At 41.0% G+C, this 27,915-nt stretch overlaps 1 protein-coding gene across 3 annotated transcripts in view; it reads left to right on the forward strand.

Moving 5' to 3' along the window:
- The first annotated feature begins 600 nt into the window (after positions 1 to 600).
- The window catches only part of TMEM71 (transmembrane protein 71), a 44,271-nt gene continuing 16,956 nt past the window's right edge, over positions 601 to 27,915 (forward strand). Inside the window, exons 1-5 of one of the 3 annotated variants that reach the window (XM_036890541.2) lie at positions 601 to 1,028; positions 2,458 to 2,539; positions 3,803 to 3,863; positions 5,425 to 5,637; positions 7,300 to 7,472. In XM_036890541.2, the coding sequence (XP_036746436.2) occupies positions 2,494 to 2,539; positions 3,803 to 3,863; positions 5,425 to 5,637; positions 7,300 to 7,472 (493 nt within the window). In that variant the 5' untranslated portion in view covers positions 601 to 1,028; positions 2,458 to 2,493. The remainder of the gene's footprint in view (positions 1,029 to 2,457; positions 2,540 to 3,802; positions 3,864 to 5,424; positions 5,638 to 7,299; positions 7,473 to 27,915) is intronic. The other 2 variants (XM_036890539.2, XM_057497734.1) reach the window with 2 other exon arrangements.

The raw sequence follows: 27,915 nt of genomic DNA on the forward strand, positions 1-27,915 counted from the left end.
CTCCAGGTTCGCCCATGTTGCCACAGATGGAAGGATTTCCTTCTTTTTTAAGGTGAATAATATTCCATTGTGTCTAAATACCACACTTTCTCAAAGAGGTTAAATCACAGATCTGAGGTCACAGACCGGATAGGACTGACAAAATTTGAATCTCCGTCTCTGTGACTTTAAAGCACCTCGATACTGCTTCAATGTATATTACTTTTATTACATGCAATTGCAGAGATTTATAAGGACCCCCCAACAGCATGAAGTTCTTTGAACTCTGCTAAAATATTAATATAAAATGTAAAATGCCACCCACAGAGTTTCTTGTAAAGCCCAGCCTTTGCTAAATCAACATATTGCCACTACAGACATTTACATAAGATCCAGCTACTGGCATTTAATAGTATTCTGAATTTAAATGCATCAGTGCGTTATCCCTACTGAGCTTAATTGATTTAGGCAAATTACCATACTATGCACTACTCATTACTGAAAATGGCCAGAAGATGATAAGCAAAAATGTTGCTACTCTGAAAGCTTTTCTTATGTTCTCGCAACTAGGGGTGATTAGCTAGCTCAGAAAAGCATCTCTCCAGTGGCCATGATGTATGCAGCTGGCCTGATTCATGGGCTGCCCACCCCCCACTGCCGGTCCAGGAGATTGTCTTGAGCCTTCCCCATGCTCCTCAGCATGAATGCCACTGATGTGAGCCCGACAGGAAGTGTGACCTCATTCTGCCTCTCAGCGGCTGGTGACGCAGGCTGTTTTTGAAAGAAAACAAAAGCGGTTACAACGCTGACTTTCCCAAGAACTACATGCTTTTCTATTCCAGGAAACAGCCAAAAGAACAACACGAAACTTCTCTGCATACACCTGCACATGGAGATGTGTGCAGGCATCTCTTAGAAGGAGGGAAAGATGGGATTTCCCTTTCTTAAGAGACGTCTCTACCTGTTGACATTCTGAAATTATTTTCAGCTGAAGAACTGCTGAAGTCTTGGACTTCTCCGCTGTCAACCACAGGAAGCTTCATATTTCAGTAATTATTTTGTTACTTATCGGTGGGAAGAGGAGACTGGGAACTCCCTTTGGAAAGAACATGTATGGACAAATTATTTTCCAGGACAGATGTGTTGCTTTGGTGGAACTAGTAAATAGGATCTGTGTCTTGAAAAGTTTTAGAGGTGTCACTGAAGTCTTTTTTTCTTTTCAATGTTACTAATACTCGATAAACTATTAGTATAGTGTCTGTAGCCTGCTGCAAGTATGTGTAAGATATAGTGATAAGACTGCTTTCTGCCACAGGACTTGTTGGCTTAAAAAATTAAACTTAATCCTTGGGGAAAACTAACAGGGTAATTTGAGTTGCACATACTCATATTGTATCAATCAAAAAATCAGAAGGACAAATGATATACCATTATATTATAGTGCAAACAATATTATTTTATGTTCCAAACTAATGAAGTCTATGAAAGTGTGCTTTGATTTAGAGATCTTCCAGGTCTCACTTCTCCAAACGTCCCTGTATAATTAAGGATTTATATTTTCTAACAGGTTTTTGTGCTTAGTTTATTGAAAGAATGAATTTGGAGCTATAGAATTATCCTGATTTGATTTAATGTATGATGGCTTCAAAAACAGTCCATTACTAGTCACCACCTTTTAAAAATGTGGATAGAGGTGATAAATCAGAAAAGAATGTAGTCCTACTTTATAGAGCTATTAGGATTATGATAGATACAAAATGTAATAGTGAACAGAAGATAGGCCTACGTACTGAGCGGTAAATGATCAATGTTTACATCGTTTACACACTCGGATATGTGTTTAATTTGTAGTTGAGAAAGTAAATTGTATGTTAATGAAAACAGAGCTTTGAAATCTGTGTAGTGGCATACTATTTTAGTGCGATGTTGCTTCTGCTTCTTAGGAACGTGCAGGTTGTCGACAAGTACAAACACCACCAGCCCTCGGTATGACTACCTGTCAACGGTTCCAGGTGTTGGGCGAAAGACAGACACCAATCCCCAAGCACTGTTTGAAACCTGATAATGAGGTTGATATGTCTTGGGTGATGAAAATGCAAGATGTTCCTTCAGGGGGCTCTAGAACCAATTGCTTTTCAGATTTCCTAACCACGTAACTCATTTTTATTATTTTACTTTGATTAAAAATCAACCTTTATTAAGTGTCGCTTTCCCCAATAAAATGTTATTCTTGTTTACAGACAGAAGTTATTGAGATGCACTAAGCAAGACAATAGAAAGTGTGATGCAAAATTGTACAGGCAGACACAACCTCAGCGGCCCTTCAGGCCAGCTCCTGCCTTCAGTTCTATTATGTTCTTCATGTCTGTATTACTTCAGTAAACAAATCTGCCTAGTGCAATTAGTAGATGCCGTCTGTTTTGGCATCATTTTTCTATTTTTAATATATAATTCACCTTTTTTAAATGTCTTTTGCAGAAAATCTGTGAAGTTTGAGCAAGCATCCTCCCCAAGATGTACCGAATATCTCAACTGATGTCAACGCCAGTGGCAAGTCAATGTAGGAGAACTGCTACACGCAATTATCTTTTGAATGATGAGACTTCGTTTAGCAATTTCCTTGCTTTGATTTTGCTGAGACTCACACCATTAACCATCTGTCAGTTGCTTGTGCTTTGTAAATGCCAGTGTTCCCTTTGGCAAGGATTTTGACTTCATTTCTTTCCTTGAGAGACATGTGGTATTTTTCTTTTAGTAGGAAAAAAAAAAAATCACCGTTTTTTTTAGATGCCTGCGCATAAATGTGAAAGGAGACTGTTTATCAGCTACTATTAAGATGCAAAACTGTTTGTCTATAAAAAAAATACTGAATGATTTTGATAGCTACTTGCAGAAAATAAGGGCGTTGTTAAAACGGTAGTGGTTTCAAGTTCCTTCCTTCCTCTTGTCATTTTCTCCCCAAACCCTGCTTCTAACCCTCCCTCACACACCTACAATTTTCTCTTGACAAATCAACCAGCCCAATCTGAAAGTCTAAATTCTTTTCTTTGTCTCAGATGTTAATTGTCAGTAATGGAATCAAGTTTCACTGAGCCTGTCTATGAGAAGTATTCACACCATTACCCTACGATGTAAAATCTGCTTTACAGCTTTGGAAATTAATCAAAGGAAACATTCCCCAATTGAAATATGTTGCATAGCTTTGGTTAAACTGCAAAGAATGAATGGATTTTCTTTTTTTTAATTAAGAATACTTACAGGCTTTATACACTGGAAAACCATTTATATAAAACAAAACTATTTTTTTTTCTACCACCAATGTCTTCTGCTCATTATTTTATAACAGAAATGCCTTAAAAGGCACTAATGAGAGAGAGTCTAGGCAGATGATTGAATTGCTCAAATTACTGAGTAAGCTAAAATAACCAGAACACTGGGTAATTGATTTGGGTTTTCTACAGCTTCACACAAGATGTTTTCTTCCTCCTTTTCATGAGTCAGTTTGATGCTAATGATTTATTATTGCCTCCTCTTGTACTATGGAACCTCACAAGGAGTGTTGAGTGAGAGAAGAAACAGTAGAGGCTCCTAGATTACCCCTGGCTTCCCAGAAGTAGCAGCCTGGTGACAAGCTGTGTTAGTTCTGACCCTGGATGATTGTACCAGTTGGAGTATCCACTGCTGGTGTGTTGGCTAGTCCCACCTCCTTTAAAGTCCACAGGTGGCAATCATGCATGTTGGTGAGGTGTGATAAATGTGTGCTTCTTTCTTATTTGCTTAATGATAAATTCGTGCTTCTCCCTCATTTGCTTTAATGTCACAGGTTCTTCTGGCTCCAAGAGAGAATGTACTGGACAGCTGTCTCCCTCGTGCATTTTCCCAAGGTACTTCGTGGGGCTTTTCTCAAGAAAACTCGAGTTCTCTTCCTGTGTGTCTTACTTTGTTGTATTCATGGTTTAAAAATATTCACTGTAGCTATCATCCAGTTTCGGTGGGTGAAAATATTCAGTCCCATGTGTACACAAAATGGAAACTTGCTTAACCTAACAATGAATCTTTTTGGGGGGTGGGGTGTCAGTGTGTGGGCAAATGTGAGCTGTTTATTTGATGATTGGGGAAATTACTGAAGACTGGTGTATGGTTACTTCTTCTCAAACTGGAGTTCCTTTAAACATGCTCTACTTTATAAGAGCAACAAGATTCTGCACCAGTGCACAAGTTGGCCGAATGTCACATTCCATGAAAACGTAGAACCAACCATTTTGTTCAAGCTCTTCCTTAGAGAGAAACCTCTTTTCTTCGCCTTCCTTGCATTTCTTGTTTCTGTCCCTCTGTCTTTGATTCCTTATGCAGATATCAGTTGATGTATCGTCTAGTATTTTATGAAATGTGCCAATGGCAATAAGAGATCATGCATTGGTGTTAGAACCTGCCCCTTTTTGTAAATTCTAGGTCTTCTGTAACTCTTAAGGGAACTACCGAGGATGAGCAAGCAGGCTGTGTGGAAAAAGCACATGTTTGGAATCAGACAGACCAAGGTTCAATCCTAGCTTGCCATTTGCTAGCTATGTAAAATATCCAAGTTATATATTGCCTTTCTGCAACTCATTTTCTTTTCCTGCTTTATAATATAAATGATAATACTTAATTTTTAGGGAGGTTTGTGTAAAGTAGATGAAGCATGAAGTATGGGCCAGGTCCATAGTAGGTTCTCAATAAATAATACCCATTTAAAATAGTCTTTTTACTAACTTCAGTGTATGTATTGTGAACAGGCTTTTTAATTTAAAGATTTATCAGATATTCAGTAGAGCATGAGGTGTGAGTTTGCCTTTCAATCACACAGGCATGTGATTGTTTTTCAAACCTGAGACACATACAGATTTACCCAACTAAATAGGAGAATTCCCTAGATACTGAATCAGGGAAGGTAACGACATGATCGTTTGTGCAGCTGACCCAGAGGGAAAACAGCAAAAGCCAGAAAGATCTGTTTGACTGTCTGGTGGCTATGGAGATACAATTTGTCTATTACAGTGACAAAAGTAAGACTATGGCAATTGGAGGGCTAATCGAAGAAAGGGGAGTGGAGGGGACTACGAGCTCCCAACATCCCAGATGGGCAGCTTTGTAATTTTTCCATCTAGGAAAATGGATTACTATAAATGGTGTAGATGCCTAACACAGTAAAGAAACTGACAAGCCATAACATTTTCACTTAAGTGTTTAAAACAGAAGGAAGCGCTAAATGCCCTGTAGCTTAATGCTCTCATGGGTGAGGAGATGAAGCTGAGAAGATAAGAGTGACCTTCTTAGAGCTGCAGAAGTAACTAGTAGCCATGAATGCAAAGTGATGTTTTCCTTTTCAGTGATTAGAAACAGGGATTTCATGGGACTGGATGTACTGGATGGAGATTTAAAGGATTTGCCTTGTTTCCTCTTTAGTTTGACCTGTGATTTCCTGGAAAGCGACAGCTCCTTTGAATGCTGCTCCATAGATCCCCTGACTGGCCCCCACTTTACCTGTCGCCGAAGCTCCAGACTTCTTACCAATGGCTACTATGTTTGGACAGAAGACAGTTTCCTCTGGGACGAAGATGGCAGCATGACCCTGAGCCCACCCCAGACCAGTGTTCTGTACAAGGAGAACTTAGTGAGGTAAGAAGGGGGTATTTATTACATGAAAGGATCTGAAGGCCAATCCATCCATTCATTTGTTTACTCAACAGTCATTTATAAGGAGCCAACTATGGAAACACAAGGACTACCGAAGGGCAGGGAAGCCTGCAGGGAAACACACAAAAGTGACCAGGGGGTGCGGGCACTGGAGTGAAGTCTGAATGGGGAGCAGAGGCGGACAAAAGGAAAGGAGGCCTGCTTACTTGGAGGAAGAGGTTAGAACAAGCTTCCTAGCGATGGTGGTGGTTGGTTTGAGTCTTGAGAGATGTAGGATATTAATTGAAATAGAAATAGGAAAGGGGACATCTGGACAGAGGGAACAGGCATGGAGTTCTGAGAGCCCCTGATACAGTGTAGGAAATGGCAGGTAGGGAAAGAGCTTAGGGTGGGCAAGGACGGCTCTGCAAGAGAAGACAGAGCACAGGTGCAGGGCCTGAATAGATGGGCTAAGTCCCAGGCCTGGGGAGTTTGGGCTTTATTCTGTAGATGAAGAGGAATCACTGGCAAATCATCAAATTTATCCCTAGCAAGATAACACTGACTACGATATAGAGGACAGATTGTTGGGAGTGTGTGCGGGGGGAGCAGGTTGGGGGCAGTGAGTAGTCCAGATCATTCAGAAATGCAAACCAGATCACATCAGCACTGCCTCCTTCCCCCGACATACTGCAATGTCTCCCTTTTCCCTACCTTCAAATCCCATATTCTTCACATAACATCCAAGGTTCTTCAATATCTGCCTTCTTTTTACCTTTCCAGCATCTCCTAATATAAGACTGGCTTGTTCTTGCATGAGTAGACCTGATGGCCCTATGGAGCCCGGTGCTCTCCTATCCCAGAAAGCCTCCCTTGACTTCCTGTTAGCAATGCCCCTCCTGGTGCTCTGGGAACAGCCTCCAGTTAATTCTGCCAGAACACACGCCCCCCACATAGCACAGTGACCCAGAACGGGGGCTGTGGAGCCAGACTGCTGGGCTTGCCTCCCCATAATGTCACTTACTAGCTGCCTGACCTCAGACACGTTACTTAACCTGTTTCCTGATCTGAAAAGTGGGATAACAATAGTACCTACCTCACAGGGCAGTCTGAGGATAATGGGAGTTACTATATGAAACCAGTAATAAAGACCCTTGGCACAGAATAAGCTCTATGAGAGCATTATAGAGATGCTCTGATACATTCTTATACAGAATAAGCTCTATAGAGATCTGCACTCTGCTTGTCTTTCTCCTGTATAAGATTGTGGATTTTTTTTACATAAGGTTTTGTCTATTTTTTTAAATTGAAGTATCGTTGATACATAATCTTATATTGGTTTCAAACATACAGCACAGTGATTCAACAGTTATTACCCATATTATTAAATCCTCACTCCCTCTAAAGCAGTTAATATCTATCAACGTAGAAAGATGTTACAAAACAAGGTTTTGTCTTTTATCTCAATATCCTTGACATTGATCCAAGTGCCTGGCGCACATAGAAACTTAAGAAATTTCTGTGGAATTAATGGAGGGAATAAGTGAAATTAGCTTTGTGGACCTGGGTTATGGAGATGAGCTCTGCGCTTTAAATCACTTTCACTAAATTTTCCAGTTTGAAGCTGCTATTCATTAGTCACATGCTACTTTAATTTCTCCCCAGAATATTTAGAAAGAAAAAGAGAATCCGCCGTCCTTTAACCTCTCTCTTCAACCTCAGTACCTCTAAATCCTGGCTACTTGGAAGTATCTTTGGTGATGCTGATTCTTCCCTGAGTAAGGATATCTGGCTGGAGGATGTCAGGAGGCTGGACATGCATCATTCCAATGATGACGGTGAGTCTGAAGCTCCTTGTCCAGAGTGAAATAGGATTTCCAAATGGGCAATAGCAACCATGTGGTCCTGGACCAGTGTGAAAGCCAGAGGTGACAGCTATTTTGATAGAGAGGATGGGCCACATTAAAAAAAATTCACCCAAAATTCTCTCCACACTAATTATATGATCCAAATATATATGTATCCATGTCATGCAAAATAGCCTAACTTAAATGCATAAATTATTAAGCTGATAATACCTGGAAAATATTTGCACTCTCTAATATATGTTTTCTATACAGGACTTGGGTGGAGAAAGGAGACTGGGCACATTGAGATAGATACTTAATTTTGCTAACTCTCAATTTCCTCATTTTAAAAACAAGATATTTATACATAGAATAATTATAATATATATTCCTGTTAAAATATGTGCCATATGGGCGGATCACGGGAAGATGGCAGCGTGAGTAGTTCAGAGGAAATCTCCTCCCCAAAACATATATATTTATGAAAATACAATAAATACAACTATTCCTAAAAGAGACACCAGTGGATGCACTACAACAGCCAGGATACATCTACATCTGTGAGAACTCAACATCGCATGAAGGGGGTAAGATACAAGTCGTGGCCAGGCAGGACCTGAACGCTACCCCACCCCAAAACCCGGCCGGCGGGAAGAAAGGAGTTGGAATGGGAAGGGAGTGAAAGCCCAGGACTGCTAAACAACCAGCTCTAGAAATCCACACCCGGAATGCAGACACAAGGTGCACGGGGTGCTGGATATTAGAGAAACGGAAAAGCAAAACCTGTGGGCAGGTCCCTGCAACTGGCGCCCCTGAGACAAAAGAAAAGCGAGTGCTTTCTGCAAGTCTTAAAGAGACAGGGACCCCATAGCTGGATGAAGCTGTCCTGGCACATTTAACCAGCACCTGGGAATCCTGGGGAAACTTAGGTGCCCTAAACCCCGGGGAGGCAGCGCAGCTCTGAAGCCCCTCATGGCACTAAGCAGCCTGCCAGTCGTTCCTCCAACGGGCATGGACCCCGACACACTGGCCCAGTAGCGGGAGAGTGGCAGCACGTGCTAGGGATGGCAGCGCCGGAAGGGACCGGGAGCAGATCCGTGTGCCAACAGCACCAGACGGGACTGGGAGAGGCTTGTGCGAGCCTGAAGCAGCGAGACCGAACAGCCTGGGCATGGCTCACGCGCACCGGCGGCAGTGAAGCCAGAGGAGCCCACTAGAGGCCCGCACAGGAGAGGCCCACGCACACCTGCAGCAGAGCCAGAGGGAGCAGGTGCGCTCCGAGCAGGCGACCGGAATCCCAGCCCAACGCACAGCCGCCTGGGCCAGACCCAAAGGCCACTGGTGCTGCCCAGCTGCCCAGCAGGGGTGCTGCTAGCACGGAAGAGCACACCTGGCATGCCTGCCACTCCCTGCAAGGCTCCATGCTGCTCTGACGGAGACCCCGACCACAGCAGCTTAGGGGACTCACCCGGTGGCTGCTCCAGGAGTGTGGGTAACCATCACAGGCAGTGGAGAAGGGCAAGGCATCCAGCAAGCAGGAAAGGACTTTCTTCTCCCAGCTGACACACCAGCAACCTGCATACAGTCACCACTATCACCATGAAAAGGCAAAAAAATTTAGTCCAGTCCAAGATAGTTCAAACAACACCTGAGAAAGGATCTGCAGAGGCAGACCTAACCAGTCTCCCTGAAAAAGAATTCAGAATAAAAATCATAAACATGCTGACAGAGATGCAGAGAAATACGCAAGAGATAAGGGATGAAGTCTGGAGGTAGATCACAGATGCCAGAAAGGAGATTACAGAAATGAAACAAACTCTGGAAGGGTTTATAAGCAGAATGGATAGGATGCAAGAGGCCATTGATGGAATTGAAACCAGAGAACAGGAACGCATACAAGCTGACATAGAGACAAAAGGATCTACAGGAATGAAACAATATTAAGAGAACTGTGTGACCAATCCAAAAGGAACAATATCCATATTATAGGGGTTCCAGAAGAAGAAGAGAGAGGAAAAGGGATGGAAAGTATCTTGGAAGAAATAATTGCTGAAAACTTCCCCAAACTGGGGGAGGAAATAATCGAACAGACCACGGAAATACACAGAACCCCCAACAGAAAGGATCCAAGGAGGACAACACCAAGACACATAATAATTAAAATGGCAAAGATCAAGGACAAGGAAAGAGTTTTAAAGGCAGCTAGAGAGAAAAAGGTCACCTATAAAGGAAAACCCATCAGGCTAACATCAGACTTCTCAACAGAAACCCTACAGGCCAGAAGAGAATGGCATGATATATTTAATGCAATGAAACAGAAGGGCCTTGAACCAAGGATACTGTATCCAGCACGACTATCATTCAAATATGATGGTGGAATTAAACAATTCCCAGACAAACAAAAGCTGAGGGAATTTGCTTCCCACAAACCACCTCTACAGGACATCTTACAGGGACTGCCCTAGATGGGAGCACTCCTAGAAAGAACACAGAACAAAACACCCAACATAAGAAGAATGGAGGAGGAGGAATAAGAAGGGAGAGAAGAAAAGAATCTCCACACAGTGTATATAACAGCTCAATAGGCGAGCTAAGTTAGGCAGTAAGATACTAAAGAGGCTAACCTTGAACCTTTCGTAACCACGAATTTAAAGCCTGCAATGGCAATAAGTACATATCTTTCAATAGTCACCCTAAATGTTAATGGACTGAATGCACCAATCAAAAGACACAGAGTAATAGAATGGATAAAAAAGCAAGACACATCCATATGCTGCTTACAAGAAACTCACCTCAAACCCAAAGACATGCACAGACTAAAAGTCAAGGGATGGAAAAACATATTTCAGGCAAAAAACAGAGAGAAGAAAGCAGTGGTTGCAGTACTAATATCAGACAAAATAGACTTCAAAACAAAGAAAGTAAAAAGAGATAAAGAAGGACACTACATAATGATAAAGGGCTCAGTCAAACAAGAGGATATAACCATTCTAAATATATATGCACCCAACACAGGAGCACCAGCATATGTGAAACAAATACTAACAGAACTAAAGGGGGAAATAGACTGCAATGCATTCATTCTAGAGACTTCAACACACCACTCACCCCAAAGGATAGATCCACCGGGCAGAAAATAAGTAAGGACATGGAAGCACTGAACAACACAGTAGAGCAGAGGGACCTAATAGACAACTACAGAACTCTACATCCAAAAGCAACAGGATACACATTCTTCTCAAGTGCACATGGAACATTCTCCAGAATAGACCACATACTAGGCCACAAAAAGAGCCTCAGTAAATTCCAAAAGATTGAAATCCTACCAACCAACTTTTCAGACCACAAAGGCATAAAACTAGAAATAAACTGTACAAAGAAAGCAAAAAGGCTCACAAACACATGGAGGCTTAACAACACGCTCCTAAATAATCAATGGATCAATGACCAAATCAAAATGGAGATCCAGCAATACATGGAAACAAATGACAACAACAACACTAAGCCCCAACTTCTGTGGGACGCAGCAAAAGCAGTCTTAAGAGGAAAGTATATAGCAATCCAAGCATATTTAAAAAAGGAAGAGCAATCCCAAATGAATGGTCTAATGTCACAATTATCAAAATCGGAAAAAGAAGAACAAATGAGGCCTAAGGTCAGCAGAAGGAGGGACATAATAAAGATCAGAGAGGAAATAAATAAAATTGAGAAGAATAAAACAATAGAAAAAATCAATGAAAGCAAGGGCTGGTTTTTTGAGAAAATAAACAAAATAGATAAGCCTCTAGCCAGACTTATTAAGAGAAAAAGAGAGTCAACACACATCAACAGAATCAGAAACGAAAAAGGAAAAATCACGACGGACCCCACAGAAATACAAAGAATTATTAGAGAATACTATGAAAACCTGTATGCTGAAAAGCTGGAAAACCTAGGAGAAATGGTCAACTTCCTAGAAAAGTACAACCTTCCAAGACTGACCCAGAAAGAAACAGAAAATCTAAACAGACCAATTACCAGCAACGAAATTGAAGCAGTAATCAAAAAGCTACCCAAGAACAAAACCCCCGGGCCAGATGGATTAACCTCAGAATTTTATCAGACATACAGGGAAGATCTAATACCCATTCTCCTTGAAGTTTTCCAAGAAATAGAAGAGGAGGGAATACTCCCAAACTCATTCTATGAAGCCAACATCACCCTAATACCAAAACCAGGCAAAGACTCCCACCAAAAAAGAAAACTACAGACCAATATCCCTGATGAACGTAGATGCAAAAATACACAACAAAATATTAGCAAACCGAATTCAAAACTACATCAAGAGGATCATACACCATGACCAAGTGGGATTCATCCCAGGGATGCAAGGATGGTACAACATTCAAAAATCCATCAACATCATCCACCACATCAACAAAAAGAAAGACAAAAACCACATGATCATCTCCATAGATGCTGAAAAAGCATTTGACAAAATTCAACATCCATTCATGATAAAAACTCTCAACAAAATGGGCATAGAGGGCAAGTACCTCAACATAATAAAGGCCATATATCATAAACCCACAGCCAACATCATACTGAACAGCGAGAAGCTGAAAGCTTTTCCTCTGAGATCAGGAACAAGACAGGGATGCCCACTCTCCCCACTGTTATTTGACATAGTACTGGAGGTCCTAGCCACGGCAATCAGACAAAACAAAGAAATACAAGTAATCAAGATTGGTAAAGAAGAAGATAAATTGCCACTATTTGCAGATCACATGATATTGTACATAAAAAAACCTAAAGACTACACCCCAAAACTACAAGAACTGATATCAGAATTCAGCAAAGTTGCAGGATACAAAATTAACACACAGAAATCTGTGGCTTTCCTATACACTAACAATGAACCAATAGAAAGAGAAATTAGGAAAACAATTGCATTCACAATAGCATCAAAAAGAATAAAATACCTAGGAATAAAGCTAACCAAGGAAATGAAAGACCTATACCCTGAAAACTACAAGACACTTTTAAGAGAAATTAAAGAGGTCATTAACAAATGGAAACTCATCCCATGCTCTTGGCTAGGAAGAATTAATATCGTCAAAATGGCCATCCTGCCCAAAGCAATATACAGATTTGATGCAATCCCTATCAAATTACCAACAGCATTCTTCAATGAACTGGAACAAAAAGTTCAAAAATTCATATGGAACCACCAAAGACCCCAAATAGCCAAACCAATCCTGAGAAGGAAGTGTAAAGTGGGGGGGATCTGCTCCCAACTTCAAGCTCTACTACAAAGCCACAGTAATCAAGACAATTTGGTACTGGCACAAGAACAGAGCCACAGACCAGTGGAACAGAATAGAGACTCCAGAGATTAACCCAAACATATATGGCCAATTAATATACAATAAAGGAGCCATGGACATACAATGGGGAAACGACAGTCTCTTCAACAGATGGTGCTGGCAAAACTGGACAGCTACATGTAAGAGAATGAAACTGGATCACTGTCTAACCCTATACACAAAAGTAAACTCCAAATGGATGAAAGACCTGCATGTAAGTCATAAAACCATAAAACTCTTAGAAAAAAACATAGGCAAAAATCTCATGAACATAAACATGAGTGACTTCTTCATGAACATATCTCCCCGGGCAAGGGAAACAAAGGCAACAATGAACAAGTGGGACTATATCAAGCTAAAAAGCTTCTGTACAGCAAAGAACACCATCAATAGAACAAAAAGGTATCCTACAGTATGGGAGAACATATTCATAAATGACAGATCCGATAAAGGATTGACATCCAAAATATATAAAGAGCTCACATGCCTCAACAAACAGAAAGCAAATAATCCAATTAAAAAATGGGCAGAGGAGCAGAATAGACAGTTCTCTAAAGAAGAAATCCAGAGGGCCAACAGGCACATGAAAAGATGCTCCACATCGCTTGTCATCAGAGAAATGCAAATTAAAACCACAATGAGATATCACCTCACACCAGTAAGGATCGCCATCATCGAAAAGACAAACAACAACAAATGTTGGTGAGGTTGTGGAGAAAGGGGAACCCTCCTACACTGCTGGTGGGAATGTAAATTAGTTCAACCATTGTGGAAAGCAGTATGGAGGTTCCTCAGAATGCTCAAAAGAGAAATACCGTTTGACCCAGGAATTCCGCTTCTAGGAATTTACCCTAAGAGTGCAGCACTCCGGGGGGTGAAACCAAGATGGCGGTGTGAGTAGGACAGTGGGAATCTCCTCCCAAAAACATATATATTTTTGAAAATACAACAAATACAACTAATCCTAAAAGAGAGACCAGAAGACACAGGACAACAGCCAGACTATATCCACACCTGCAAGAGCCCAGTGCCTGGTGAAAGGGGTAAGATACAAGCCCGGCCAGGCGGGACCTGAGTGCCCCCCACCCCAGCTCCCGGCAGGAAGAGAGGAGTCGGAGCAGGGAGGGAGAGGAAGCCCAGGACTGCTGAACACCCAGCCCCAGCCATCTGCACCAGAGTGCAGACACAGTGCATGTGTGGAGGGCTGGAAACTAGGGAAACAGGGCAGCAAGACCTCTGAACGGGTCGTGAAGCTGATGCCCCTGTGACAAAGAAAAGCGAGTGCTTTTTGAAAGTCTTAAAGGAACAGGAACGCAACAGCTGGATGGAAACAACCCAGGTCTCAGTCCAGCAGCTGGAAATTCCAGGGAAACCCGGGCACAGTAACCCCCTGGGAAACAGCTCTGAGACCCCTCATGGAGGTAAACAGCTAAATAGCCCCCCATCCATTACCCCTCCAGGGCGCTGCCACAGCAGTGAAGCAGCCTGAGGCTGGCCACATCCACAGCAAGGGAGCTTCCTCGATACTGGCCTGGCAAGACACAAAGACCCAGTCTACACGCAATTGCCCAACACAAGCCACTAGGGGTCGCAGTTGTCCCAGTAAAGAAAGGCCAGTAGCAAGTGGAAAGTTTGGCCCTCCCAGCTGACAGTCAATAGCACCTGTCAACATGAAAAGGCAAAAAAATTTGATCCAGACAAGACTAACCCAGACAGCTTCGGCATCTGCTACATCTTCCCCTGAGAAGGAACCTGGGGAGATAGATTAAACCAGTCTTCCTGAAAAAGAATTCAAAACAAAAGTCATAACCATGCTGATCGACTTGCAGAGAAATATGCAAGAACTAAGGAAGGAGAATACGGAAATAAAACAAGCTCTGGAAGGACTTCAAAACAGAATGGATAAGATGCAAGAGACCATTAATGGGCTAGAAAACAGAGAACAGGAATGCAGAGAAGCTGATGCAGAGAGAGATAAAAGGATCTCCAGGAATGAAAGAATTCTAAGAGAGCTGAGTGACCAATCAAAACAGAACAATGTCCCCATTATAGGGGTACCAGAAGAAGAAGAGAGAGAAAAAGGGATAGAAAGTGTCCTTGAAGAAATAATTGCTGAAAACTTCCCCAAACTGGGGGAGGAAATGGCCTCTCAGACCACAGAGGTACACAGAACTCCCATGACAAGGGATCCAAGGAGGGCAACACTAAGACACATAATAATTAAAATGGCAAAGATCAAAGACAAGGACAAAGTATTAAAGGCAGCCAGAGAGAACAAAAAGGCCACCTACAAAGGAAAACCCATCAGACTGTCATCAGACTTCTCAACAGAAACCCTACAGTCCAGAAGAGAATGGCATTATATACTTAATGCAATGAAACAGAAGGGCCTTGAACCAAGAATACTGTATCCAGCATGATTATCATTTAAATATGAAGGAGGGATTAAACAATTCCCAGACAAGCAAAAGGTGAGGGAATTTGCCTCCCACAAACCACCTCTACAGGGCATCTTACAGGGACTGCTCTAGATGGGAGCACTCCTAAAAAGAGCATAGAACAAAACACCCAACATATGAATAAGGGAGGAGGAGGAATAAGAAGGGAGAGAAATAAAGAATCATCAGACCGTGTTTATAATAGCTCAACAAGCAAGTTAAATTAGACAGTAAGATGGTAAAGAAGCTAACCCTGAACCTTTGGTAACCACAAACTTAAAGCCTGCAATGGCAATAAGTACATACCTTTCAATAATCACCCTAAATTTAAATGGACTGAATGCACCAATCAAAAGACACAGAGTAATAGAATGGATAAAAAAGCAAGACCCATCCATATGCTGCTTATAAGAGACTCACCTCAAACCCAAAGACATGCACAGACTTAAAGTCAAGGGATGGAAAAAGATATATCATGCAAACAGCAGAGAGAAAAAAGCAGGTGTTGCAATACTAGTATCAGACAAAATAGACTTGAAAATAAAGAAAGTAACAAAAGATAAAGAAGGACATTACATAATGATAAAGGGCTCAGTCCAACAAGAGGATATAATCATTATAAATATATATGCACCCAATACAGGAGCACCAACATATCTGAAACAAATACTAACAGAACTAAAGGAGGAAATAGAATGCAATGCATTCTTTCTGGGAGACTTCAACACACCACTCACCCCAAAGGATAGATCCACTGGGCAGAAAATAAGTAAGGACACGGAAGCACTGAACAACACAGTGGAGCAAATGGACCTAATAGACATCTACAGAGCTCTACATCCAAAAGCAACAGGATACACATTCTTCTCAAGTGCACATGGAACATTCTCCAGAATAGAGCACATACGAGGCCACAAAAAGAGCCTCAGTAAATTCAAAAGTTTGAAATCCTACCAACCAACTTTTCAGACCACAAAGGCATAAAACTAGAAATAAACTGTACAAAGAAAGCAAAAAGGCTCACAAACACATGAAGGCTTAACAACACGCTCCTAAATAATCAGTGGATCAATGACCAAATCAAAATGGAGATCCAGCAATACATGGAAACAAATGACAACAACAAAACAAAGCCCCAACTACTGTGGGACACAGCAAAAGCAGTCATAAGAGGAAAATATATAGCAATCCAGGCATATTTAAAGAAGGAAGAACAATCCCAAATGAATGGTCTAATGTCACAATTATTGAAATTGGAAAAAGAAAAACAAATGAGACATAAGGTCAGCAGAAGGAGGGACATAATAAAGATCAGAGAAGAATTAAATAAAATTGAGTAGAATAAAACAATAGAAAAAATCAATGAAACCAAGAGCTGGTTCTTTGAGAAAATAAACAAAATAGATAAGCCTCTAGCCAGACTTATTAAGAGGAAAAGAGAGTCAATACAAATCAACAGAATCAGAAACGAGAAAGGAAAAATCACGACGGACCCCACAGAAATACAAAGAATTCTTAGAGAATACTATGAAAACCTATATGTTAACAAGCTGGGAAACCTAGGAGAAATGGACAACTTCCTAGAAAAATACAACCTTCCAAGACTGACCCAGAAAGAAACAGAAAATCTAAACAGACCAATTACCAGCAACGAAATTGAAGCAGTAATCAAAAAGCTACCCAAGAACAAAACCCCCGGGCCAGATGGATTAACCTCGGAATTTTATCAGACTTACAAGGAAGTCATCGTACCCATTCTCCTTAAAGTTTTCCAAAAAATAGAAGAGGAGGGAATATTCCCAAACTCATTCTATGAAGCCAACATCACCCTAATACCAAAACCAGGCAAAGACGCCACCAAAAAAGAAAACTACAGACCAATATCCCTGATGAACGTAGATGCAAAAATACTCAACAAAATATTAGCAAACCGAATTAAAAAATACATCAAAAGGATCGTACACCATGACCAATTGGGATTCATCCCAGGGATGCAAGGATGGTACAACATTCGAAAATCCATCAACATCATCCACCACATCAACAAAAAGAAAGACAAAAACCACATGATCATCTCCATAGATGCTGATAAAGCATTTGACAAAATTCAACATCCATTCATGATAAAAACTCTCAGCAAAATGGGAATAGAGGGCAAGTACCTCAACATAATAAAGTCCATTTATGATAAACCCACAGCCAACATCATACTGAACAGCGAGAAGCTGAAAGGTTTTCCTCTCAGATCGGGAACTAGACAGGGTGCCCTCTCTCCCCAGTGTTATTTAACATAGTACTGGAGGTCCTAGCCATGGCAATCAGACAAAACAAGGAAATACAAGGAATCCAGACTGGTAAAGAAGAAGTTAAACTGTCACTATTTGCAGATGACATGATACTGTACATAAAAAACCCTAAAGACTCCACCCCAAAACTACTAGAACTGATATCGGAATACAGCAAAGTTGCAGAATACAAAATTAACACACAGAAATCTGTGGCTTTCCTATACACTAACAATGAACCAACAGAAAGAGAAATCAGGAAAACAACTCCATTCACAATAGCATCAAAAAGAATAAAATACCTAGGAATAAACCTAACCAAAGAAGTGAAAGACTTATACTCTGAAAACTACAAGTCATTCTTAAGAGAAATTAAAGGGGACACTAACAAATGGAAACTCATCCCATGCTCGTGGCTAGGAAGAATTAATATCGTCAAAATGGCCATCCTGCCCAAAGCAATATACAGATTTGATGCAATCCCTATCAAATTACCAGCAACATTCTTCAATGAACTGGAACAAATACTTCAAAAATTCATATGGAAACACCAAAGACCCCGAATAGCCAACGCAATCCTGAGAAAGAAGAATAAAGTAGGGGGGATCTCACTCCCCAACTTCAAGCTCTACTATAAAGCCATAGTAATCAAGACAATTTGGTACTGGCACAAGAGCAGAGCCACAGACCAATGGAACAGACTAGAGAATCCAGACATTAACCCAGACATATATGGTCAATTAATATTTGATAAAGGAGCCATGGACATACAATGGCAAAATGAGTCTCTTCAACAGATGGTGCTGGCAAAACTGGACAGCTACATGTAGGAGAATGAAACTGGACCATTGTCTAACCCCATATACAAAAGTAAACTCAAAATGGATCAAAGACCTGAATGTAAGTCATGAAACCATTAAACTCTTGGAAGAAAACATAGGCAAAAACCTCTTAGACATAAACATGAGTGACCTCTTCTTGAACATATCTCCCCGGGCAAGGAAAACAACAGCAAAAATGAACAAGTGGGACTATATTAAGCTGAAAAGCTTCTGTACAGCAAAAGACACCATCAATAGAACAAAAAGGAACCCTACAGTGTGGGAGAATATATCTGTAAATGACAGATCCAATAAAGGCTTGACGTCCAATATATATAAAGAGCTCACATGCCTCAACAAACATAAAACAAATAACCCAATTAAAAAATGGGCAGAGGAACTGAACAGACAGTTCTCCAAAAAAGAAATACAGATGGCCAACAGACACATGAAAAGATGCTCCACATCGCTAATTATCAGAGAAATGCAAATTAAAACTACAATGAGGTATCACCTCACACCAGTAAGGATGGCTGCCATCCAAAAGACAAACAACAACAAATGTTGGCGAGGCTGTGGAGAAAGGGGAACCCTCCTACACTGCTGGTGGGAATGTAAGTTAGTTCAACCATTGTGGAAAGCAGTATGGAGGTACATCAAAATGCTCAAAACAGACCTACCATTTGACCCAGGAATTGCACTCCTAGGAATTTACCCTAAGAATGCAGCAATCAAGTATGAGAAAGATCAGTGCACCCCTATGTTTATGGCAGCACTATTTACAATAGCCCAGAATTGGAAGCAACCTAAATGTCCATCGATAGATGAATGGATAAAGAAGATGTGGTACATATACACAATGGAATACTACTCAGCCATAAGAAAAGGGCGAATCCAACCATTTGCAGCAACATGGATGGAGCTGGAGGTTATTATGCTCAGTGAAACAAGCCAAGTGGAGAAAGAGAAATACCAAATGATTTCACTTATCTGTGGAATATAAGAACAAAGGAAAAACTGAAGGAACAAAACAGCAGCGGAATCACAGAACTCAAGAATGGACTAACAGGTACCAAAGGGAAAGGGACTGGGGAGAATGGGTGGGTAGGGAGGGATAAGGGGGGGGAAGAAGAAGGGGAGTTTTAAGATTAGCATGCATAATGGGGGAGTGGGAGAAAGGGGAGGGCTGTACAGCACAGAGAGGGCAAGTAGTGATTCTATAACATTTTGCTATGCTGATGGACAGTGACTGTAAAGGGGATTATACGGGGGACCTGGTATAGGGGAGCGCCTAGTAAACATAATATTCTTCATGTAAGTGTAGATTAATGATAATAAAGAAAAAGAAAGAAAGAAAAGTGGGATTACTCCCTGATAGGATAAAATTAACTGTAAATCCATGATTAATGCATGCTTTAAATATCGTTAATTTTGATCACTTAAAGGGTGTCAGATGATCGGCTATGGAGGTACATTTTTTCTGATGATATTCCTTTCTCTTAAAAAAAAAAAGCAGTTCCTGTGTGGTAACCTCCAACGAGTTCTACACAAGGGTATAAAGGGCATATAAAAGTGTAGGCAAAGGGTCTGTTTGTGTTTATACAGAGGATCAAAGCCTAATTGGGCTACCCCGAAAATGAACTAAGATACGATATGAAAAAGAACTTCCAACATCTGCACTCTCTGGAAGACTCATGCCAGAAGATGATCATCAAAAAACCCCAACAAAGATCCATGCACTGCTACAGCTGTAGATGCACTCATCCCACCGTTTCCTGGACTTGCCATGGGAATGAAGAAGGAGATATCTAAGCTGGCCTGTGCATACAGTAAAACAACAAATTTGACTGGATCTATACTGTTGGAACTCAAACAAGAATTAGGAGAAGTGCAAGTTGTAGCGCTCCAAAATCTTACAACTACAGAGTATCTACTGTTAAAAGAACATATGGGATGTGAACAGTTCCCAGGAATGGGTTGTTTTAATTTGTCTGATTTCTCTCAGACTGTTCAAGTTCAGTTGGAGAATATCCATCATATCATTGATAAATTTTCACAAATGCCTAGGGTGCCTAACTGGTTTTCTTGGTTTCACTGGAGATGGCTGGTTATTACAGGTCTGCTTTGGTTATGTAACTGTATTCCTATTATGTTAATGTGTGTGCGCAATTCAATTAGTAGTTTAAAACCTATACATGCTGAAGTTACTCTACAAGAAGATATGTCAAAGAAATAATCAATCTTCCCATGTTTTCTTCCGCCTGCTACTTCTATAGCTTTTCTTGTTCCTTCCTAATTACAACCCTTAAATAGAATTCGTGCCTCATATCGAATTTACCGAGTTTCATAATTCTTCCAAGTGGTAAAGATACCTCAAGACAAATGCTGGGCCCAGAAGCCACAGGACATAAATCTGCAAAGAAGTAAAAAGCTAACCTTTTCAAAGAATATTGCTTCTCTCTCACTTACCAACTTTACATTTCCCTGTATGGCCCCGGAAGATGACTGGTTAGCCAGAGACGGGTAAGATTCCTCAAGGGAGGAACAACCTAAGACAGGCACAGTCGCAGGGGGGCCATCAGGTGAGAAATTGGGGATCAACAGAGGTGAGGCTTAGAACCTCACCCCCCCTCTTTTGAGAGAAATCTTCTGCATCTGTGGATGTTTTATTGCCCTTGTCTAGCTTGGATTAACACTTAGTCTACAGGCACACACCTGATCATCTACATTTGCTCTCTTACAACACTAAATTATGTTTTCTACCTTTATCTTGCATCTACCTACCACTTCAGCATTTTATTAAAAATAATAATGATAATAATAATAAGGGAGAAATGTGGGATTCACATATAAATCAAGTATAAAAATCAAATATTCATATTTGACCTGATTGTTTATAGTTCATAATGCGTGATCAAAACCAAAAGTTTCTGTGATGACTGCCCTTGTACTGTTCACCATGTAAGAACTTATTTACTATGTAAGAATTTGTTCACCATATAAGAACTTGTTTGTTATGCTTCAGAAGATTGGAGACTGACGAGAATTAGGCTTCAGGTGGATTAATGATTGTGCATTGAGCATTGAATTCCCTATACGGAATTTTATTGTTGTTAACAACCATTTGATCAATAAATATGAGAGATGCCCTCTCAAAAAAATAAAAGAATGGAGCACTCCAGTTTGAAAAAGACAGATGCACCCCTATGTTTATCGCTGCACTATTTACAATAGCCAAGATATGGAAGTGACTTAAATGTCCATTAGTAGGTGAATGGATAAAGAAGAGGTGGTACATATACACAATGGAATATTATTGAGCCATAAGAAAAAAACATATCCTACCATTCGCAGCAACATGGATGGAGCTAGAGGGTATTGTGCTCAGTGAAATAATCCATGCGGAGAAAGACAAGTACCAAATGATTTCACTCATATGTGGAGTATAAGAACAAAGGAAAACTGAAGGAACAGAACAGCAGCAGAATCACAGAACCCAAGAATGGACTAACAGTTACCAAAGGGAAAGGGACTGGGGAGGATGGGAGGAAGGGAGGGATAAGGGCGGGGAAAAAGAAAGAGGGCATTACAATTAGCATGTATAGTTTGGGGGGGCACAGGGAGGGCTGTGCAACACAGAGAAGACAAGTAGTGACTTTACAGCATCTTACTACACAGATGGACAGTGACTGTGAAGGGGTATGTTGGGGGGACTTGGTGAAGGAGGGAGCCTAGTAAACATAATGTTCTTCATGTAATTGTGGATTAATGATAACAAAATTAAAAATATATATATATATGCCATATGTATGTATAGCTATATAATATATACATACTATGTAATACATATTATGAATATTGTATATTAGTATATGTAAATATATATGTATAAACACAATGATGGGAACTCAAAGTATATCAAAAGGTTCAATGGGACAAAAATGTCAAGCATAGCTCAATGCCTGATACTCAAGAATTTGTAATTATAATTATTTTTATTACTAGAATGTAAACAGTGGATATGTATTGGGCACCTAACCATTGTCAGGCACTGTGCTAGGTTTAGGGGTGCAAGGGTACGTACAGATAACGTGACTCCTGCCTATAGTTTACTGTAGCAGGAGGGTAGGAATCAAACCTTTCTTAAATAGTTACACAAACAAATACAAAATAATAATTGTGGTAAATGCCATGAAAAAAAGGTAGGTGATGTAATGGGAGATTTGACCCACTTAGAAAGTCAGGAAGTTCTCCCTGTTGAAGTGGCAATTGAGCTGATTTCTGGATGATGAGAGGGGCTTTTCTGGGCAAAGGGGGGGAGGTAAGAGCATTCTTAGCTAAAGAGACATGAAAGGCTAGGGTCTGAGGAGTCCAGTGAGTAGGTTTGCTGGGGGAGGGAAAGCCACATGTGTTTTAAAAAAGGAGCATGTGAGTTAAGTTCCTGTGGGACATAAAGGGCCAGTCAGTCTGGAGGTCTGTATGAGTCAAAGCTACCCATCGGGAGTCACCTCAGTGTAGGTGGTTATTGAAGAAAAGGAGTGGATCAAATAGAGTAGGAAGATGGTAGAATTGGCAGGAGAGAGAACCTAGAATGGAACTTTACAAACTCAAATATTGTATGGGTGAATAGGACAGGATTAGCCTGCAAGAGATAGAAAGGAGGCATCCAGAGAGGTTAGAAGAAAACCGAGAGAAGCATCGTGTAACAGAATCAAGGGGAAATTGTGATCCAAGTGGGAGGGGGCAGGCAACGTGGCAAATCAAGCCCAAAGGTTGAATAAGATGATAAGGAGTCCCTGGAATCATTGGCCTGGAGGTTATCAGTAGTGGAGGGAAAGTGGCAGAAGAGACCCAGGAGCCGGGCCAAGCAGGTGGAGAGGTAAGAAAATGGAGGCATAGGGTATTTACAGCCCCTTCAAGATGTCTTCTGGGAAAGGAAGGAGAGAGACCTAACCCTCACCTACATGCATTCGACTCTGATCACATTGATCTGCCCTCAGCATCCTGAATGGACCATGTCCTTCCACACTCTGTGCTTTGCCATTTTGCTTAGTCTGCTGGAATTCGTTCATTCATTTATTTATTTATTCATTAGGAAGGTTTTATTGAAGGCCAACCACGTGCCACACACTGTGTTACACACTACAACTCAGTGGTGAACAAAATAGACAAAACTGCTTGTTGTCTTGGAAACTCCATCTTTGTCGGGAGAGACAGACAATAAATAAATTATATAACATGTCAACAAATATTAAAGCAACAACAGAGAGGGAGAGATGGGGATTCCAAGTTTAAACAGGTGATCAGGATGGCATGACTGAGAGTGACTTCTGAGCATTGACTTATAAGTGGCAGTGAAGCATCGGGGCAGGGGGCAGGGGAGAGTAAAGATCCATCCAGGCAGAGGAAATGCAAGTGCAAAGGTTCTGGGCCAGGAGCGTGCCCTGGGGAGAAGGGTGGACAGGATCTCAGGGTATGCGGGTGGGTGCAAGTCAGGAAGGACAGGGGGAGCTAGAGGCCATTTCAAAGTCCTTGCCTACTACTCGGAGTGAGAGGAGAATCCACTGGAGGATTTTGAGCATAGGAATAACATGATCCAATTTACATTTTGACAGGTTATCTCTGGCTGTTGTGTTCAGATCAGAAATAAGGTGGATACTGGGGGCAGAAACAAGGAAAACCAGTTAAGAGGCCATTGGATTGATTTGGGTGGGAGATAATGGTAGCTTGACCTAAGGTGATATAGCAGCTGGAGGTAAGAACTGGATATAATTCCAAAGTAGAGCCAGTAGGATTAGGATTGAAGCGAGCTCAGAGAAAGAGAGGTCAGGAGAGCTTATTATATGATAAGCACTTTACATTCTGTCTTGTCTAAGTATATTACCTTGTTCACATGCATTATCATGTCTAAATATCTCCAAACCCCTGGGAATGAGGTCATAAAATGCTATTTGTTATAATTATGGTGAAACTAAGGTTCAGAGTTAAGTGACCTGCCCAAGTTCATTTAGTTTATGAAAAGCAGAGTTGGAGTTCAACGTGGGTCTGTCTAGTTTGAAGCTCAGCCTTTGCTCTACTGCCAGGAGTAATTGTTTTGCTCTCCTTTCCAAGAAGACATCCAGCATATACTTCATAGCCTAGGCTCAAAGAGCAAGCAAGAGGAGTAAAATAACATAATAGTATAATAGTATAAAATATCAAGGATATTTTAGAAGGCCCTTCAGCAGGGCAATGGCACAATTAGATCTGGATTTTCAAAGATTACCTTTACAGCAACATGAAGTAAAGATTGGATGGAGGGTTCCTAGTAGGAGCTCAGAAGCAAAGAAAATGGCTTTGGAAATGGAGAAGAAGGAAGAGATTTGAGGAATATTCTTCAAGGTAAAATGGACAGGTTGTTGAATAATAGCATGTGATGAGAAAATGGGAGGAATCAAAGAAAACTGATGTATTTAGTTTGGGAGATACATGGAAAGTTCTGCCAGTCCTGAAGGTCTAGAGGACAGTATGGTGAAGTAACAAGGACGACTGGCCTTTGAGTTGAATGGACCTGCATTCAAGCCCTGTAAACACCTTTCCAATCTGAGTATTCTTGGGCAAGTTACTTAGCCCCTTTGATCCTCCATTTCCTCATATATACAACAGAAAAATAATAGCACATAAACTTGTAAATATGAAATGCAATAATTCATGAAAACTACATCTTAGCCTGGGGACTGGTATTCTGCTCAATACAAAGCAGCTCTAAAAGGCAAAATAAGGACATATTTGGATCAGGAAAAGAGACCATGAATTCTACTTCATGTGAGTTAAACTGGAGGTACCTATGGGAAGTGGAAAGATAGCCAGTAGAGGTTTGGAAAGGGCAGAGAGTGATTTGGAAGCTGGTATGAGAAGGAGTGGCGGTCTCTAGAGGAAAGGAGTCTACCTGTGGGAAACAAGTGAATGAGCACAAGGCGAGTGAAGGCAGGAACTCAGGAGGCTGAACAGCAGCTCCAGCAGTAACTTCCCTGAGCAGTGATGAGAACTGCGGAGCGGCGTCATTCCAACACCCCCCCTACCTCACGACTTCACTTCTCTCCCAAGTCTGCAGGGGCGGTGGTGTGTATGTGTGGGTGTGCATGCATATGAAGACCACTTAACATAAGATCTACCCTCTTAGTAAAGTTTTAAGGATTCAACACAGTATTTTTAACTACAGGCACATGCTGTACAGTAGATCACCAGAACTTATTCATCAGGTACAGTGGAAACTTGGACTCCTGACATTTGGTACTTCTCCTTCTGCGCCTGATATTATTTGTTAATATCCTTCAGTTTCATCCATGTTGGCAAGGGATACAGAGAAAAGGGAACCCTTGTGTGCCCTGTTAGTGGAAATGTAAATTGGTGCTTCCACTATGCAAAACAGTGTACAGGTTTCTCAAAAAATTAAAAATAGAACTATCATAATATCCAGCAATCCCCTTTCTGGGTATGAATCAGAGGAATTGAAAGCCATGGGTCTCAAATCCACACTCCCATGTCCACTGTGACATTAATCACAATAGCCAAGATATGGAAACCACCTAAATGTCAATCGACAGATGAATGGGTAAAGAAAGTATGGCATGGAATACACACAATGGAATATGATTCAGTGTTATTAAAGAAGGAAATCATGCCATTTGCAACAGCATGGAGGAAATATTTTTGTCGCCATTTTACAGAGGGCGAAGCAGAGGTAGGTGAAATAATTTTCACAGGGCCACACAACTAGTGAATAGTGTAGCGTGGATTCAAACCCAAGAGTCTGGAGCATGTGGTATCTATGCCACACCCAGGAGAGGCTCTTTTGGGGAAGACATGTCAGGCAGAGAAACAAGATAGTATGCTATCGTGAAAAAAAAAAGATAACATAAGGAAATGGCTAATGATGTACAGCCTAATGAAGAGGTCAGTTAAAGTGTCCTGTAGCCCTACCAAAGTCTGTGCTAAATAAGTATAGATTCTGCAATGAGCAGGCAATGTAGAGGTCATGTGACTGTCCCTCGGCATCCCTGGCAGATGGGCACAGAGACCAACAGCATCAAGGAGCACTCATTGCCTTTGAATTGAGATACAATTCACATATCATACATTTTACCACTTAACATGTGCAATCCAATGATTTTTAAAAATATACTCAAAAGGTAGGTTATGCAACAGTGACCCTTTTCTAATTCCAGAATATTTTCATCATCCCAAAGAGAAACCCCACAGCCACCACCAGTCATTCCCCATTCCCCATCCCTCCCTCCCAGCCACCGACAGCCATTAGTCTATTTCCTTTCTCTAAGGATTTGCCTTTTGGATTCTCATGACCTTTTTCTTTTTTTTAAGGTATCATTGATATACAGTCTCTCACGCTGCCATCTGTAATCATATCCTCTCATGACCTTTTAAGGTCACCTCTTCCTCTCACTGGTAATGCCGCTGTAGAGGTGGCTTGCTTATGCTGACCTATCGCATGCCTTTTGCAAGTTTCTATCCCTTGGTTCTCGGCTGGCTTTCTGGAGCACGTAGGCAAGTCTCTTCTCTGTTCTAAAGGAACATTTCCCAAAGTGTGGGGTGGGGTGGCAGTTGCCATCAGGACACAGCAGAAATAAACTTAAATCTCGCAGTGAGAGAGAAGCAGTGGCCCCTCTGCCAATTCCCACAGTCTTTCTGATAAACCCAAGGAGAAGGGCTCAGTGTTCAACAAAATTCTTTTAACAAAGAACAGGCTCAGAGCTTTCTGCTACAATAGTATTTAGTGCAAATTCAATAAGGTCTCATTTTCATTGTATTTATTTTTACATTTACTTTCTCTTTAGGACATTTAAGTTATTGATATGGTGTTTCCTTTAAAGTACAAAGTTTAATGAAAAAATATGAAGAAAATTTTAAATGATGAAGAGTAAGCAGACTCTGGAATACAGCAAAAATCAGGAAAATGATGCTTGAATAACTACAGTTTGGGAATCACTGTTCTAAAGGCAGTGCTTCTCATGTTTGGAAGTTAACATCTAGTTTTCCCATAGTTTCCTCCTCGAAATATGTCCAAACAATCTTAAAGCAGTTGGACTACAGCAGCCATGCACGTGCATGAGGTATCTTGTTAAAATTCTCATGGTTTCCAAACATCTTCTAAATATAACAAATCATACCACCCCCCTCCAAAATCAGCAATTAGTCAACCGGGGTGCACACAGGACTTTGAAGTCTCTCATCTCTGCTGTCAATTGTAATCACATCTTCCCCAGACTTCATGTTTTCTGGATTTACCCAAGGCCCCGTGATTTTTATCAGCAATTTATTTTTCTCTGGAAATGTTGCCTCGTTAGAAGACTAAGAAGAATTCAAAATTAAACTGTTTTGCTGTTTTCTCTCTGGGCAGTGGATGCAATCAAAACTTACTTCCCCTGATTTTCTCTTGCTTCATTTTTCAGGCTAAAAAGGATTTTGTTGTTGTTCCTATTTTGTGTATCCTTGGTTCACCCCTTCCACAGCTGTGGAGACACCTTTCCTCATTAGTTGCAATTCAT

This window comes from Manis pentadactyla, chromosome 3 (assembly GCF_030020395.1).
Source record: "Manis pentadactyla isolate mManPen7 chromosome 3, mManPen7.hap1, whole genome shotgun sequence".
In the NCBI taxonomy this organism is placed as follows: Eukaryota; Metazoa; Chordata; class Mammalia; order Pholidota; family Manidae; genus Manis; species Manis pentadactyla.